The sequence below is a fragment of the Trichechus manatus genome, unplaced genomic scaffold (genome assembly GCF_000243295.1).
Source record: "Trichechus manatus latirostris isolate Lorelei unplaced genomic scaffold, TriManLat1.0 scaffold00073, whole genome shotgun sequence".
NCBI lineage: Eukaryota > Metazoa > Chordata > Mammalia > Sirenia > Trichechidae > Trichechus > Trichechus manatus.
Window position 1 is genome coordinate 8,536,629 of NW_004444009.1, and position 17,700 is coordinate 8,554,328.

At 46.2% G+C, this 17,700-nt stretch overlaps 1 protein-coding gene across 1 annotated transcript; it reads left to right on the forward strand.

The window, feature by feature from the left end:
• Positions 1-112: 112 nt before the first annotated feature.
• On the forward strand, positions 113-8,820 carry NGF (nerve growth factor). Its single transcript, XM_004380362.2, has 2 exons — positions 113-230; positions 7,924-8,820. The coding sequence occupies exon 2, from the start codon at positions 7,936-7,938 to the stop codon at positions 8,662-8,664; it is 729 nt and encodes a 242-aa protein (XP_004380419.1). The 5' UTR covers positions 113-230; positions 7,924-7,935; the 3' UTR covers positions 8,665-8,820.
• The last annotated feature ends 8,880 nt before the right edge of the window (positions 8,821-17,700 follow it).

Sequence of the window (17,700 nt, forward strand, 5' to 3'; positions counted from 1 at the left end):
GGAGTTTGTCCTGTTGGCACATCCCTCCCCTTCTGCCTAGAGCACAGGTGTCCATCTGCTGGAATGTGGTAGTGTGCCCATCTAATGCCAGCTCTCTCCCTCACAGAGTCCTGGCCCATGGTCGTGCAGTCCCGGGGGCTGGATGGCATGCTGGACCCAAACTCAGCTCAGTGTCTGGGCCCAATAAAGGCTTTTCCAAGGGAGCAGCTTTCTCTCCTGGCCACACGGAGGTAAGCATCTGAGGGACATCTGCCTCACGAGGGTTCCTCGCTCTGCAGCTGCCAGGAGCAGGGGTCCCAAGTGACAGCTGGGAATAAGCCCCAGGCTGAGGAAGGAGGGTCAGAGCCTACTGCTGATCACTAGGCCTGGGGTGTCTCATAGCAACCCAGGCAAATGTGGCCTCTAAGCTGTTTTGGGAGGGGAATGGCCTTGCTCTCAGGCTGGCCCCACACCTTCCAGGGACATAGTAAGAATCTGAGCAGCCCCACCTCTAAAGTAACAGAATGTAGGGCCTCGAATAGACAGATAGGCCCTGTTAGACCCTCCACACAACTCTCTGGTTTGTCTGAGCAGGCAACCTTGTGAGACAGAAGGCCCCTAACCACTCTCCATCCCCTTAACGAGCAGAATGGAGTTGGGGGGGAAGGTCTAACACAGAGGACAGGCAGGCCTGGCTTTGAGTTTAAGTCCTGCCAGGTGTATGACTATGATCAGGGTACTTAATCTTACTGAGCCTCTGTTTTCTCATCTGTAAAATGGCAATAATGCCTACCTCCCAGGGCTATTGTGATGGTTAATGAGACAATTATGACCAATAAAAGTTAATAATTATAATCTTAGCTCATTCATTTTAAGATGTCCTTCTAAGAATTCAAACTAGTAGGTTCTGTTCCCATTCATGCAGCCAGCACACCTGTCCTGGAAGAGACCTGTAAATCCGCAGGTGCCTGTACCTGCTGGTGCTTCTTGGCTGCATATTTCTGTCATGAGCATTTTAAGTACTTTTGGATCAAGTCTATATGATACTCGGAGACCTAATAAACTGGATTTAAAAGTAATTAAATGTCCAGATGTTCCCAGGTATCTGGATTTGTGGCATCAGGAAAGTAAAACTGACAATCTGCTGAACAGAATTTTCACTTAGATGTTAGGGGTTCAGCAAACACACCCCCACCATTTGCTGTGGAGTCAATTTTGACTCACAGTGACCCCATGTGTCTCGGAGTAGAACTGTGTTCCACAGGGTTTTCAGTGGCTGATTTTTTTGGAAGTAGATTGCCAGGCTTTTCTTCCAAGGTACCTTTGGTTAGACTTGAACCACCAACCCTTTGGTTAGCAGCAAAGTGTTTGCCATTTATGCCACCCAGGACGTCAAACACACCCCAGGACCTATCAGTTACAGTGTACGTGAGACCTCAGGCCTCCTCCTCAAAAAAAGTGCCCAGGCTGTGCAACAGGCCATGCACCCCCATGCTGACTGCCTGTCACTAGCTGTATAACCTCAAGTCATATAGCCTCCCTGAGGCTCATTTCTGTCTTCTATAAAGTTAAAGGATTGGACTGGATGAGTGGTTCTCAAAGTATGATCCCCAGTCTAGCAGCATCAGCATCACCTGGGAACTTGTTAGAAATGCAGATTCTCAGGCCTGTTGAATCTGAAACTTTTGGGGTGGGGCGCAGTTTTCTGTGGTGTAACAAGCGCTCTGGGTGATTGTTATGTTCTCGAGTTTGAGAACCACTGGACTCGATAATCTCTGACTTCCTTCCAGGCCATGCTTCCTCCCAGTCAACCCTGTCTGGGAGATACTAGCAGAGGCACTGGGTTTTATCCTGTCAGTAGTTTTCTCTGTCGCAGTGCAGGATGCCTCAGAGATACTGCCCTGGGGAGTGGAGGAGCCACAGAATTCCTCTCACGCTCCACGCGGTCTCCAAGAAGTAAGCGTGTCCGAGCCTTTAAAGTGAAGGCAGTGGCCAGTTTACATTTAGAGCAGAGGCCAAGTGTGAAACAAGAAATGATCCTTGACCCACTCTCAGAATGTAGGGAGGGAGATTGAGGAGGAGGAGGAAGCTGGATTTCCTCAGCCACAAGAATTTCCTCTCTTGCCAACATTAGTGACCCTGGTTCACTGATCCAGTCTCTAGCCTGAGACTCACTAACAGATCTTGGCACCTCTTGTCTAAGGCAGGAATTATGTTACTCTCTTCTGCCATGCACCTCCACAGGCACCATTGCCAAGCCTCCCTGTATATCAGCCCTCCTAGCCACAAGTAAATATTTGGGCCATTTGCTCAGCTCTGAGCTCCTGAGTGGCATGATCAGTCAGTGCTCAATTTATAACCAAAAGGTTGACAGTTCAAACCCACCCAGAGGTGCCTCGGCAAACAGGCCTGGAGATCTGCTTCTGAAAAGCCACAGCCTTGAAAACTCTATGGAGTAATTCTACTCTGCACACATGGGGTCTTCATGAGTCGGAATCAACTCCATAGCAATGGGTTCAGCCTTTTTTTTGAGGGGGAGGTGGTTGGGGGCAGGTTTGCTTAGCTCTGTCCAGCAGCTTCATCATCTCTTCAGGTGAGGTCAGAATCTGTGTGGAGATCGTTCACCTGGCACGGAAAATTTCTCTTGTTATTAGAGTATGTGAACTACTAGAAATCCACAGAATGTACCACAGGCCCAGGGGATGGCAAGAGAACAAAGCAGTCCATCAGTACCTGATTTTAAAGACATCCCAACTGGTCCCCTACTCTCAGCCATTTATCTCCCATTCCATGTGGGAGCAGGACAAAGAAAGAACATTCACCCATTAAACAGAACATGTTTGCTCCTTTATGTGAGCTCCTAATTGCATCTTCCCCAGCTAATCATTCAGTTCGCAAAACTCTAGTTGGTGAAGCCACAGAGAGGATTGTCATCTGTTCAGGAGAAAGGCTTCAGAATTTGTTCTTAAAAATAAATACAACTCCCATCATGGTTCACTTTAACCAAGGAGGGAATGTTCTTTTCTAAGCTGTACTTTGTGAGTTGTATCACTGAAATAGAAAATATACTCTTTTTTCATTCTTTCTTTTTTATCTACTGATGATTTTTTTTAAAGGGAGACATATTTAAACAATTTTTTGTAAAAGATCACAGGGAACATATCCCTATTATAAGTAAATCAAGCATTATTTTTTAAGACACACCTTTTAGTCTAAAACCTAAATGAGAGATTATTTGTGACATTTTCAAATCTTAATGAAACCATCTGTGCATGATATAAATCTCCATTGTGATTAAATGCAACTAGGTACCACATGTTACTGTGAGTTGAGAAGCAGCATTCAGTTTTAAGAACTTTGTGAAGCCAGTTAAGTAGAACCAGCAGAGTGCTAAGCAGAGTATAATTGCTTAAAATCAGAGAAAGTAAGAATTGGAAGATACCTTTGAACATCGTTGTTGAGGTGGAGAAATAAAAGACCAGAGAAGGAAGGAGACTTATCTACAGACTCATTGATCCTTGGAGGTGGAACTAGTCTCGGAGCACTAGGTAATGCAGAGGCCACAGAGATGCCGTCGGGACATTTACCTTCTAGGAAGAAGGCTAAGAGGAGAACAGCAATGCCATTAAGAGAGCATAAAGGAAATGCTTTAAGATGTGGAAAAGGGAGAGAGTTTATCCCATTGAAATTAGAGAAAACTCCTCAGTGGAGGTGGCATTTTAAGTCAAGTGTGAAAAGATAGCATGAAGAATTTCAGCCAGCAGAGGTGGACAGAGAAAGGCACAGGGAGGGCCTGAGAGAATGCCAGGTACAGAAGAGTCTGAACCAAGGGCAGTGGTGGGGAAGCACAGAGCAGGGATGCCTGTGAGGAGTTCTGTTTGCAAAATATGTGAGGGGAGTAGAGGAAGAGTGAGGATTCCTTACTGACTCGCTATACAATGGGCTCCCCACCAGATCCTTTGGGTAGGCATGATGTGGTCAGACCCAAGCTATAAGAAGTTAAATGAAGTGGCCAGGGATAGTAGGCATTGGAGGAGAGGTGAGGGTTTAGGACGTCAGTTGGCCAACTGTTTCCATGACCTGAACTATGCGTGGAGAGATGAGAATGGAAAGCAGTTTAAAAAGATGCTACCATAGCAGACCTAAGAGGGCTGACTGGATGACTGGATGAAGGGCATAGAGGAAAGTGCAGAGTCTAGTCATGATCTGAGGTTTGGAGCTGGTCAATGAAGGAATAATGGTTTCATTAACAGAAACAGGAAAATGCAGAGAAGCAGGTTTAGAAAGATGGGGAAAGATGATCAAAAGAGATAGTAGCTGTCAAACTACTTTGTAAATCATCAGGTGGTCCAAAATGGGGCTGCTTATGTTGGATAAAGAGGAGGAAGAAAGGGGGATGATGATCATAATAAGGATTATGAGTATGAAGATTTTTGTTTTGGATGTCTTGCATTTACAGTGCTAATATCCATGGAGAGTTGCCTGTCAAGATGCTAGAGATTCAGAACTGGCTTATAAAAGAGCAAGTGGGCTAGAGATCCAGGTAGGGCCATCAAATGCACAGAAATTTCAGTTGAGTCCTTAGAAGAAGTTCGGTAATGGGGACATTATTTCCATCGATACCTTAGATTTTAGTCAATGTTCTTTCACATCTCCTTATCCAAATTCTAACTAGTATTACTAATGTGGACATAAAGGATGGACTTTAGTTTTGTTTTTTCTCAACTCACTCTCTGATAGAGGTATCGTAGTACTGAGAAGAAGAAAGAAATGAAACAGAAGGAGCAAAAGTAAAGGGCTTGAACTAGCTGTCAGCTGAATAATCAGCTGGAGTTGACATTTATCTGCAAGACCATTAGCCAGCAGAACTGATGGTGGTCAAAGGCGTAGACATGCCGTCGCCTCCTCTGCATGGCCAGCTGACACTGTAGGAGACACACAAGAATTGGAGCAAACAAAACATTTTTCCAAGTAACCAAAGAGAAAAGAATTTGGTGGTTTCCTTCTTGGTATCTCACCAAAGAGCTATTTTCAGCTGAATAAAAGCGTATTATTAAGAATAATACATCACTTTAAAACACATCAGAAAAGCTGCACGTGGCCATATGCACAAGTCAAAATGAAAGCTCGCACCATGGTGGAAAGAAGTCAGATGGTGAGCTTCTCTGGCCACCTGCCATTCACTCTTTCATTCATTCTACATATAGCGTTTGAGGACCTACTACATGCTGGGCACTGCACATGGACCCTGGCATATTAAAATGCAAATGGCACAGCATCTAAAGGGGTCTCAAGGAGACAGACATATGTCTTAGTTATCTAGCGCTGCTATAATAGAAATACCACATGTGGATAGCTTTAACAAAGATTAATTTATTCTCTCACAGTCTAGTAGGCTACAAGTCCAAATTTAGGGCGTCGTCTCCAAGGGAAGTCTTTCTCTCTCTGTCAGCTCTGGAGGAAGTTCCTTGTCATAAATCTTCCCTTGGTCGAGGAACTTCTCAGTGCCAGGGTCCCGGGTCCAAAGGACACGCTATTCTCCTGGCTGTTGTTTCTTGGTGGTATGAGGTCCCCCTGTCTCTTTGCTTGCTTCTCTCTTTTACATCTCAAAAGAGATTGGCTTAAATTGTGGATTAATTTTGTAGATTGAATCTGCACAACTGCCACTAATCTCATCTCATTAACATCGTAGAGATAGGATTTACAACACATAGGAAAATCACATCAGATGACAAAATGGTGGACAATCACACAATATTGGGAATCATGGCCTAGCCAAGTTGACAGATATTTTTGGGGGACACAATTCAATCCATGACAACAGGTAAATGATTAGCCACAACACCATGAGAGGTGATAAGGTTATGCACAAACCACCATGGAAGACAAGGGAGGTACATGCTAAGGGATGGTATAACTGGATACACAGGTGGATGAGACAAAACTGACCTCCAGAACCTTATAGCCAGTGGGAGAGACAGACTCAATTAATTACAATGCTTTGAAAAAGTCTGAAAGAGATAAAACAATGTGCTATGAGAAAGCATGGATGAAATGCACTCAGAGAATGAATAACCAGCAATATAACTGAAGAAGACTACCATATTTTTACACAAATAACACGCGCCTTCTGCGTTTGTTTGCCAGCTGCACCCTCCACTCACGAGGCACCCTCACAAGCACCGCTATGCCGATCCTCAGGGGGTTTGGAGGGCACAGCCAGCAAACAAACGCAGAAGGCACGTGTTATTTGCACAAAAATATGGGTAAGTCTTTGACCCAGAGGCCATTGAAATGACTCAAAATTAACACAGATTTCTTGAGCACCAATTTAATCCTAACAACAGCCCTGTGAAATCATGTTTACTGTCCTCGTCTTATCAGTGTGGAAACTAAGGCTCAGACGGATTAAGTGGCTTCCCTCTGCTAACAAGTAGCTGAGCTAGGAATCACAACAAGATTTTCTAACCTCAGATCCAGTGCAGAGTTCTTTTTATTACACTGACTCGGTAGGAGAGAAACACACACACATTGCTGAACTTTGGACTTGAAAGAGATCACTTTTGATGGGGGTGATCTGAGAAGGCCTCAAGGAGTGGGTGTTATCTGAGCCAGACTGGAAAGTTGGTAGGAAGTAGAATGACCTCTGGGAGTCAGGAGGAGAACTGGGGGAAGAGATAGAATTGAAAGTTTGGAGAACACGCTTTATAGGGGATGCCTCTAAGCCTAACAAGAAGATCTAGGAAAGCTTCACAGAGGTTGTGAATTTGATATATGTCTACAAGTTTGAATAGGAGCTCACCAGGAGCAGACGAAGGACCCTCCAGGGGCAGAGCTAATTCCACCTTTACTTGCCCAGTGGGTGGTCCCTGGTGGGCAACTGCAGTGCAGTGTGCAGCCCTGTCCAGCAGATGCTGAGGAGGGGTTTGCACTGCCTCTGAGTGATAATAGTTCCACATAGGAACAAATAATAAAAAGAAAAGACATGTTTAAGAATGAAAGAGAAAGTGAGGAAGGAAAGATGGCTGAAAAGGTAGATTGGTCCACTTTGGATTCTATTTCTGGTCCAGTTTTTATTTGTGACTTCAAGCCCATCAGTTAATTTTCTGTGGATGAGTTTCCTTATACATGAAAGACAGATGATAAATCCTAACCTAACTCACAGACTAATGAGAAATTAGAAGGGAACACATTTGAAAAGTTCAAAAACATCACACAAACAGGACCATTAGCATAGTGGCTGAATAGATGAACTCTCTGAAATAGTCCCAGAGCCACAGGTTTTTTTTCCAAACATGATGCTTTGTAGCTTTACAACAAGGGTCCAGAGGTACCTGGTCTTAGAGCTGACCCAGTGCTTCTGTCTGAAGAGGTACTACTCAGTGCTGGGACTTTGAGATGTGTCCCCAGCAGCCCTTCCCAGTGCCTTCCCAGGGGTTCAAAGCTATTCGGTAGGACTGGAGGCACCATCACATCTGAGACACCAGTTCTGGGGAGAACTATCAAACTCATCCCACCTGCCTCCCAGGACACCCGCATACACACATATTACCCTGCCCACTGCTGCCACAAGCTGGCAGTCAGGGAACACAGATGATTGTGTAAGTGATGCCCCCAACTTCATACCAAGCTACTGAGCAGAATTTCAGGGGTCCTGTCCCTACCTGAAAAAGGCCACTCCATAAGTGGGGTGACCACACACCCCAGGTTGTCTGAGTCAGCCCTGGGTTACACTGGTTATCCCAAGGTAATTATTGCTAGCATCTCCTTTCACTCTCAAATGGGTCCCAGTTTGAATGGTACATTCTAGAGTCACCTTGCCCACAGATTACCAGACTACCTCTTCATGATCCTCTTGGGAGATCAACTCCGAGGGGCTCCGAAACAGTGACTTTTTATGGCACTCAGCACTCTGTTTCATAACCCTCATTTGTTTCATTACAGGTGCATAGCGTAATGTCCATGTTGTTCTACACTCTGATTACAGCATTTTTGATCGGCATACAGGCAGAGCCACATGCAGAAAGCAATGTCCCAGCAGGACAAGCCATCCCCCAAGCCCATTGGACTAAACTTCAACATTCCCTTGATACAGCCCTCCGCAGAGCCAACAGCACCCCAGCTGGGGTGATAGCTGCAAGGGTGGCAGGGCAGACCCACAACATCACCGTGGACCCCAAACTCTTTAAAAAGCGGCGGCTACGTTCACCCCGAGTGTTGTTTAGCACCCAGCCCCCACCTGTCACCACAGAGGCTCAGGACCTGGACTTTGAGGCCGGTGGTGCTGCCCCTTTCAACAGGACTCACAGGAGCAAGCGATCCGAATCATCCCACCCCATTTTCCACAGGGGGGAGTTCTCCGTGTGTGACAGTGTCAGCATGTGGGTTGGAGATAAGACCACCGCCACGGACATCAAGGGCAAGGAGGTGATGGTGTTAAAAGAAGTGATCATTAACAACGTTGTATACAAACAGTACTTTTTTGAGACCAAGTGCCAGAACCCCAATCCTGTAGACAATGGGTGCAGGGGCATTGATTCGAAGCACTGGAACTCTTATTGTGCCCCAAATTACTCCTTCACCAGGGCGCTGACCTTGGATGACAGGCAGACGGCCTGGCGGTTTATCCGGATCAACACAGCCTGTGTGTGTGTGATAAGCAGGAAGACTGGGAGAAGAACCTGACCTGCGCTGCCCACCCCCTCCCCTGGTGCCCCCCTCCACTCTCCTGGGCCCCTCCCTACCTCAACCTGTAAATTATTTTAAATTATAAGGACTGCATGGTAATTTATAGTTTATACAGTTTTAAAAAAATCATTATTTATTAAATTTTTGGAAGCATCCTGCACTCCAGTGATTTTTCTCAATAGGATCATTGGCAGGTCTTGGAATAGGCAAGGTGAGTTGTTCACAGCAAGATTCCCTCACTCAGCCCTTGAGTCCCTCTAAGGCTCACTTGGAACCCTTACCCCACCCCCACTGCAACTTCAGGGAAGGCAAACTGGTTTCAGACATTAGCCTAAACCCGGCATGATTAGGAAGGGAAGTCTGCTGGATTGTGACTTTGTTTTTGCATTCCAGAGCCAAAGCTACCTAATCCTTGGATTACCTGCCCCACAGCCTGGATCTACCCGCCTCGATTGCTTTACTCCAGGAAGTTTGTGAAGTCTCAGCAGAAGGCAGATCACTGTAAGCATGGGGCTCAGAGATGCCCCGGCTTGGTCCTGGAGGGACTCGCTATATGGGTGGGAGGAGGCTTGCCCGAAAGACCTTGAGGCTGGCTTGTTTTTAGAAGGAGATCTGCTTTCTGCTGAAAACTGACCGAAAGAGTTGTAACAAAGTAATCTCAGGAGCCCTGTCACGGTAGATCTGATTTCATGTTAAGATTGCCTTAGCACTAATGGCTGGTTCTCCCTTGATCTTCCAGTGGCTTCCTGCAGAAAGTCTCATTACCCAGGGAAAACGTTAGCGCCTCCAGCATGCTTGCTACCCACCAACAGCTCCATCAACTTCCAATGGCCCCAATATTGGCCCATAACCAGGGAAGCCAGAGACCTGTCAGGGAAGAACTCCTGAAAACTTTTTAACATTCCTAATCAGTAATTTCCACAAGTGACAAAAGGTGGCTGGGGCCAAGGGGCAAGAAGCTGGGAGAAAAGACGAGGATAAATGTAGTCAGAACTAACAAATCAACTAGGGGCGGGGGCGGAACATGGAGGAGAGGTGGGCCATGTCAGAAGAGAACCACCAGGCCTGGGGTTCGCTCACTGACTGTGGAATCCAAACAGGAGGAAGACAAAAAAACAAGCAGATGTGTGTGAGGATGGGGACAAAGGAGCAGAAAGAGGAGGAGGGTATGTCATCTTTGCCAGCATCCCCTTCCCTCCAAGAAATCCAGTGGTCTCAATAAAAATAAAACCAAACCAGTTGCTCTCTAGTCACCTTAGACTCCTGATGATCACATGTGTCGCAGAGTGAAACCGTGCCACAGGGTTTTCAATGGCTGTAAACCTTTAGAAGGAGATCACCAGGCCTCTCTTCCAAGGCACCTCTGGTTAGGTTCAAGCCTCCAACCTTTCTATCAGTCGTCAAGTGTGTAACCCATTTGCACCACCCAGGGACACCTAACATCCTCAATAGTTTTCAATACTTCCTACATCAAGAGCATTTTAAAGAGAGACGAAGGTGACAGGGAGATTTCAGGGCACCCCAAGGAGCAGGCCTCTACCCAGCCTCATGCTGCTGTCTTCCCCTGACACTTTCATTTTATATTTTCCCTGAAGCTGCTTTTTTCCCCCCAGACATGGGAATTTTCCTTCTTTATCCCCCGGCCCTCCCCCGCCCCCATCCAGGATGAAAAGCCTACTCTGGTTTTTATGAGAACAGACCCAAATTGTCCCTCTGATAAAAAGCAAATGGTCGTATTCATTCCCTCTGTAACTCTCACTGTCCTGCCCTACCCCCAACCCAATCCAAATAGGGCAAATTAGAAATGTAGAGAGCTTTGGCACAGGAGACATTTGATTAGGGTAAAAGCATGATGAAATGTGCCCTGTTTTTTCTATCAAAGCTACTGCAATTGGAATAAAGATTTATGTTCAAGAAATACCAACCAGAACATTCTGTGCTGAGATACTTTGATCAGATAAAGGCTGTGGGGAGAGGGCCATCCCACTGACCTGTATCTGTAGCTTTTTACTGGGCTGGAGTGCCAGTGGCCACAGCCTTCCTAGGCCTCTCCTATAAACAGTTCCTGGGAGCCCTTTCTCTTAAGACTGGACAAGCCTACTGGGTGCTGGTTATGGTTAGAGGGATGGTGAGGCAGGGCACCCAGGAAGAAGCTCCCAGCCAGGCAGGCTTTTCAGTGAGCAGTTACACCAGCATGGAGAGTCCTGGAGAGCTACTCCCAGTACTGCAAGACACACACACACACACACACACACACACACACACACACACGCAAACCAAACCAGTTGCCGTCAAGTCAATTCCAACTCATGGTAACTCCATATGTTGCAGAATAGAGCTGCACTTTATAGCGTTTTCAAAACTGTGACCTTTTGAGGTGCCTCTGGGTGGGCTTAAACCGCCAAACTGTCAGTTAGTAGTCCAGTGATTAACCATGTGCACCCACCTTGGCTTGCAAGATAGATGACCAGACCAGGCCTGTTGCCAAGTCGATTCTAACTCATAGCGACAGTATAGGACAGAGTAGAACTGCCCCACAGGGTTTCTGAGGAGTGGCTGGTGGATTCAAACTGCTGACTTTTTGGTTAGCAGTCGAACACTTAAACATTGTGCCACGTAGGACATTAAAAAATGTCTTTGCTCCCTTGGACTGTCTAGAGGGAGGACTTATCCCCTAAACATCTGAGGAAGGATGGAGGCCAAGGGCACCTCATTTCGGTGTGGGTTGCTCTCCTGTCCTGTCTCATAACAGAAGGTGCCCCTCACTCCTCCAAAGGCAAAATCTGCTCTAAGCTGAAAGTCTGGAGTCTCAGCATGGGAGCTAATGTTTTCACACAATATGAGGGGATATCAGTTTGGCTGAACAGAGTCGGAGCGGTCCCAAAAACAACCTCGAGTCTGGTGGTTTTCGCAACTTGGACTCTGCCTCCCACACACAGGGGGGAGCTCTGGCTTTAAGACCCACCCAAGCTGCCCCAGGAGAACCCTGCCTGGGTCGAGAGGGCCCCAGCCATTTGAATCTGTTAAAAAAACAGCTCCAAACAGCCCATTGTGTTCTGCTGAGGAGCAGCAGCTGCACACCCATTACACTTTTCCACCTCTCGCCTCACTGAGGTTTTCTGCCGGGGTTCCCCCAAAGCCCAGAGGGTTAGAACAGATGCCTCTCCCCTCTGCAACTTCCTTCCCTGGAAGGCGTCCCTTCAGCACGCCAAAGTAAACTAGCACAGACCCCGGCTCATCCCCGCCTGACACAGCCCAGCCCTCCTAGCGAAGCCCTTTCTTGCCTCAGCTTGAGGCAAAACTCCTGGTTCTGGAAGATGAGAGCAATATGGTGCCTGACTCTATTTATATTCTGAATCGGTCCTTGTGACCTTCTCCTCTTCCCCGCACCAGAGCACCAGCCTCCCTGAGATCCGCTCTCCCTACTAACAGAAAACCTACAATGGGATACAGATTTTTAGCAACAACTCAACAGCTATTTTCATCTCCATGAAACACAGGAATGTCCCTCTCAAAGTCTCACCACTTTCTGCTCAACATAATCTGAATTCCGTGAGGAGGATCCACCTTAGACCTGGAAGCAGAAGACAGAGGACAGGGTCTGTCCCACCTGGGCCACGTGTTCTCCACTCCTTGGAGAAAAGGATCAGTCAGGCAGGGAAAGCAGACTTGAGTGGAGTTGTGGACTATCAAGAACACAGGGACCTGAAACTCAGGATTTACCTCAGTCTTTCTTCCACAAGCCTGAATGGAAAAGTGGGAGCGGCTGGGCCGCTAGGAGTCAAGGTCTTCAACCAACTCTGGTGCCTGAAGAAGCAGCCTGGTGTAATGGTGCAAATGCTGGACTTGGTGTCAGTGGAGTTAGGTTCTAGGCCCAGCTTCCTCATCCCTATCTGTGAAACCTTGGCAAGCCACAGCACTTCTTTAAGCTTGGTTCCTGCAGCTGTGAAACGAAAATAATCATTCCTGTATCCAAGTGTTGGGAGCATGAAGCAAAATCATATATTTGAAAGTAAAGTCCTATGCAAGTGTCAGGCAAAGTAATTTATTCCAAACTTAACAATTCCTGTGTTGATTGTAGGAAGTAACAACTATGTTGGTGCTCACTAAGTATTTGTTTACTGGTGGATGTGTAGACTGGGTAAGGGAAACCCTCCGATCAGTGGACTATCATGAACTATGGGTATGGCATAACCAGGCCCAGGAGGGTAAGAGCAAGAACAGCAGCTTTTCAGCCCAGACCCTGCCTGAAACAGGGCTTAGGGAGGCAACCTAGATTCTAGAGTTTTCTGGTGTAGTGGTTAAGAGCATGGTCTTTGGAGTCAAACAAGCAAGGCTCTTCTCCTTACTGGCTGTGTGACTTTAGGCAAGTTGCTTAACCTCTCTGAGTTCAATATCTTCATCTGTGAAATGAGGATAATAAAAGCACTTCTCTCAGATGGATGAGGGATGATTAAATGAGATTATATATATATATATCAATATACATAAGTATCTGATACTTAAGTATGTAATAAATTTTGATTTTGAAAATTAAGGTTGGCTGAGAAACCCTGAGAGCCTGTTAGAATGGGGTGGGATGGCTTTCAACAATGCAAAGAGATTTGTGAACCGGCAGTTTTATAGATGTATCATAGGTTCATGCTGTGACAAGCAATACAAACAGTGACTGCTTACATTTACTAAGAGCTTGCTATGTGCCAGGCACAGTACTAAGCATTTTTCATGGCTTAGCTCTGAGCAAGCCTCTGGGTTCTAAAACAAAGACTACCTTAAGGAGAGTGGCCTGGAAGGCTGTGCTCTCTTGTTTACATACATCACTGCCAGAGAACTGCTTCACGGTTCTCTGGGATGTGTTTACTCCCCCAGCCCTTGGCAGGTTTATAAACCATTGGATCTGAGAGTTTCCACGTGTCAAGCACGCAGAATCTGTTTTGATCTAATTCACTTGGGTCTGTAATTGAGAAACTTCGACCTTCCCAAAGTTCACCTGGGTTTGTGAAGATGGCTCATGGGGCCCGGGGCCAAGATTAAGTTGGACAGACCTTCCCACACTAGCAACCTGAGAAGAATCCCTCCTACCCAGGGTCCACTGCTCCAGGCTCTTTAAAGTCCAGGATGTGTTACACCTGTGTACCCCTCAGACCCTGGACCACAGTCTTGCATGTGGCAGGCACTCATTCAATGTCTTAGGGCAGGTAAGACAGAGTTCAGTTCCCATCTTTTCTCCACCACCACCATCACCACCACCATCACCACCACCATCACCACCCTCATCTCCTGCCCCTACCATGTGCCAGCAATGATTGGGTTAATGGTCTGACTTGAAGACAAAGTTCTTCCTGAAGGACACTGCATGGGAGTCATCTGTCTGAACAGCATTCAGAGGTTGGTGTTGTGGTGAAGAGCTTGATCAGACTGTCAGGTCAAATCCTAGTCTTGCCACTGGCTTCGCTGAGTGATATTGGACAACTTATCTTATCTCTCTGCGCTTCAGTTTTCTTACGTGCAAAACGTGGATAATAATAGAATCTACTTTTATAGTAGTAAAGCACCTAGTCCAGTGCTTGGCAAATAGCACATTATTGTATATTAAACATATGTAAAAATATACGTATGTTTACACATCTCTATATATACATATATATAAACATATATTCATCATATACAATACTCACACATACCTATACACACAGAGACGTGGATACTGTATATATCTGCATCTGTGAATAACCTCTGAGAGCTAAGTTACAGCCAGGAAGTGTACATTGTATACTCACATGCACCCACACGCTGACTTCAGAACATAGACAAAGCAACCTGCAAATCAGTGTAAATAAACATTCTAAGAAGTGAGTACAGTAATAAGAAGTAATAGATGTAAAGAGTAAACCAGGGAAGACTTCCTGAAAGAAACAACTTTTAAACTGTGTTTGGAAAAGAAGTTGAATAAAATTATTATCCTATGCTGGGATGTACTCCAGAACTACAAACACAGTGTAATTCAACCAAGAGGCTGCCCAGCCCCGGATGGGAGAGAGAGAAGAGCTGCCTCTATTCTCACACCCTGTTCTGAGCTACAACTGGCAAAGGAACTAGCTTCTCTTGCAGATACAGACCTTGGGAAGCCTCAAGGAAAAAAGTGTGAAATCTTGTGGGTGGACAGAGTTAAAGTCCCTGTACGATTCCCACAGAGTGTTGCCGGTGATCAGATCAAATGCCGAAGAGCTGGTCAGATATCTTCCTGAAGATGGGGGCCCCTCCAGACATATCAGCCCCCAAAATAGTGAGGAAAAAGAGATGCTTTTAGGGTGAGGGTCTTGTGCCACTGGCTTCTAGGGGCAGACTTGGTTTGAAGGTCGGCTTGGCGCCTTGGCTGATAGTTGGTGCCACCGATAAGTGCAGTCTCTGGCTGGCGGCCTCTCCTTCATCCCACTCTCACCATTCCTTTCACTTAAAACTGCAACTTTCACACTGTCTCGACATTGCATATGATAATTGGAAACATGTGTCCGAGCTGGCATCTCTTCAAAGGGCTTTGGAACTCTGACTTGGGCCGTCTTCTGATTGCAATAGCAATCCCCCGAGTTGGCTCTCCAACCTTCACATTCCTTCAGCTGCACCTTAGAGTTAACTCTTGCCAGGGGAAGGCTGCTTGCAAGCAGAGCTCATCCCTTAGGTTCTGCAGAGGCCGGGCTGTGGACTTGGCATCTTGGCACCTACCTCTCAGAAAATCATAGTGAGATTCGGGAGATCCATTTTCCTTTTCGCAGAGATTGTGCATTGATGTGTCGACACCCAAGAGGAATCCAGGGTCCTTTTTGGTTCTGCCTGAATTCTCAAAGGATGTGATGTGGATCCTTTCTGATCTATCAGGGTGGGTTTTTTTTGGCTGAAGAAAATGCCAAAATGTCATGATCTCACCCGGAAGGAAACTCCTGAAGGGAACTACAGCATCAACGGTGATTCTCCCTATAATCGGCCCAAGCGGCGGTTTGGCAGGAGAGGCCAAGGGCACTCATTCGGTTCAGCAGTGAGCAACGGCACATCCAAGAAGTGCACAGTGCCATGGTAGGCTCCACCGAAGAGTAAGATGGGTCCCCGGTCCTCAACACCCTTGCATCCAAGTTGGAGGCTGAATAGAAGATTCCTGTCTTTCTTTCAGTTTTAACTCTGGATGTACCCACATCATGCACAGTACATGGAAGCAGGCTTCAAACACCTCCTGGTTCTGGCAGTCATCCTCCTGCCCTCCAGCCTTGGTCCCCCACCTGCTTGTTCCTGGCCTTCTTTCACACCCATCTCACCCCTACTAAGTTCCAAACTCTAGGCTCTGTGACCCTGACCCTGATTCTGTGTTGGGTTCTCCAGAGCAGAGCTCCTCAAACTTAAATGTTCACCTGAATCACGTGGAGATCTTGTTAAAATGCAGGCTCTGATTCAGTAGATTAGGGGTGTCTTAGTCATCTAGTGCTGCTAGAACAGAAACACTATAAGTGGGTGGCTTTAACAAAGAGAAATTTATTTTCTCACAGACTAGGAGGCTTGAAATCTGAATTCAGGGTGCCAGCTCCAGGGGAAGACTTTCTCTCTCTGTCGGCTCTGGAGGGTCTTTGTCATCAGTCTTCCCTGGTTGAGGAGCTTCTCCTTGCAGGGACCCTGGGTTCAAAGAACGCTCTATATTCCCAGCACTGCTTTCTTGGTCATATGAGGGCCCCCATGTCTCTCTGCTTGCTTCTTTCTTTTATATCTCAAAAGAGATTGACTTAAAACACAACTAATCTTGTAGATTGAGTCCTTCTTTATTAACATAACTGCCGATAATCCCGCCTCATTAACATCATAGAGGCAGAATTTACAACACATAGGAAAGTCATATCAGATGACAAAATGGTGGACAATCACACAATACTGGGAATCATGGCCTAGACAAATTGACAAACATTTTTGGGAGGGTACAATTCAATCCATAACAAGGGGTGAGTGGGTTGGGATGGGAGGAGGCTGAGATTCGGTTTGAAAGTGATACTCGTGCTGCTGGCCCAGGGATCACACTTTGAGTAGCCAAGTCCTAGTCCAAACATGGCCTTTCCATGGTTTAGTTCTCACTTAGGAATTTAGGAGCTTTGACCAGGTTCATCTCTTTGGCTCTGAGCCCAGATTAGCTATGGGTAGAGCAGTTTGCACTCAAGTACAAGCCTAAAGGTGGTTCAAACCCACCCAATGGTACCACGAAAGAAAAGGCCAGGCGATCTGCCATACAGATTATAGCCAAGAAAATCATATGGAGCTCAGTTCTACTCTGACACACATGGGGTCACTGTGGGTCAGAACTGACTCAAGGGCAATGATTTTTTTTTTTTTTTAGAACAGTCCTGGCTCTATCTCTAGTGCTGGAATCCAATATCTGCCTCAAACTCTTGGGCCAGTGTCCCAAAAGTTAGCCTTATTGCCCTCCTTTGATGTGGAATGCCTTTGAAGTCACGTAGCCAGGAGTGAAACCCATGTAAAATTGTTCGCTACAGATTAGTAAGTAAGCACAAGTAAGCCTGTGTTTACCTCGTTTACTGAGTCATCTGCCCCTGTCAGGGATTGTAAATGTGAAAAGAAGCTTTGATTCTGTAGGAAGGTGTTGTGGGGTTGGGAGAGAGACATACGCCAGCCATACTTAAAAGTAGAATGTGGTGAAAAAATGTGAAATTGTTCACTACAGATTAGTTAGTAACCACAAGTAAGCCTGTGCTTACCTTGCTTATTGGTTAATGTGCCCCTGCAGACAGGGGCCCATAGGATTAAAATAAAACCAGGAAGAATGTGATGGGAGCCACAACTGAGTCTCCAGGAGGTAGATGCTCATCCCAAGGGAAATTCAGGAGGAGAGCACACATGAGTTAGGCCTCAAAGGTGTTTTTGGAAGCAAGGCACAAAAACAGAAAGGCACCTATCACACAGCACCAGGCTTGATCCTACTTAAAAAAAAAAAAAATTATTAGATGACAAGCAAAGCACAACAGTGAAGGCCTAATGTAGAGT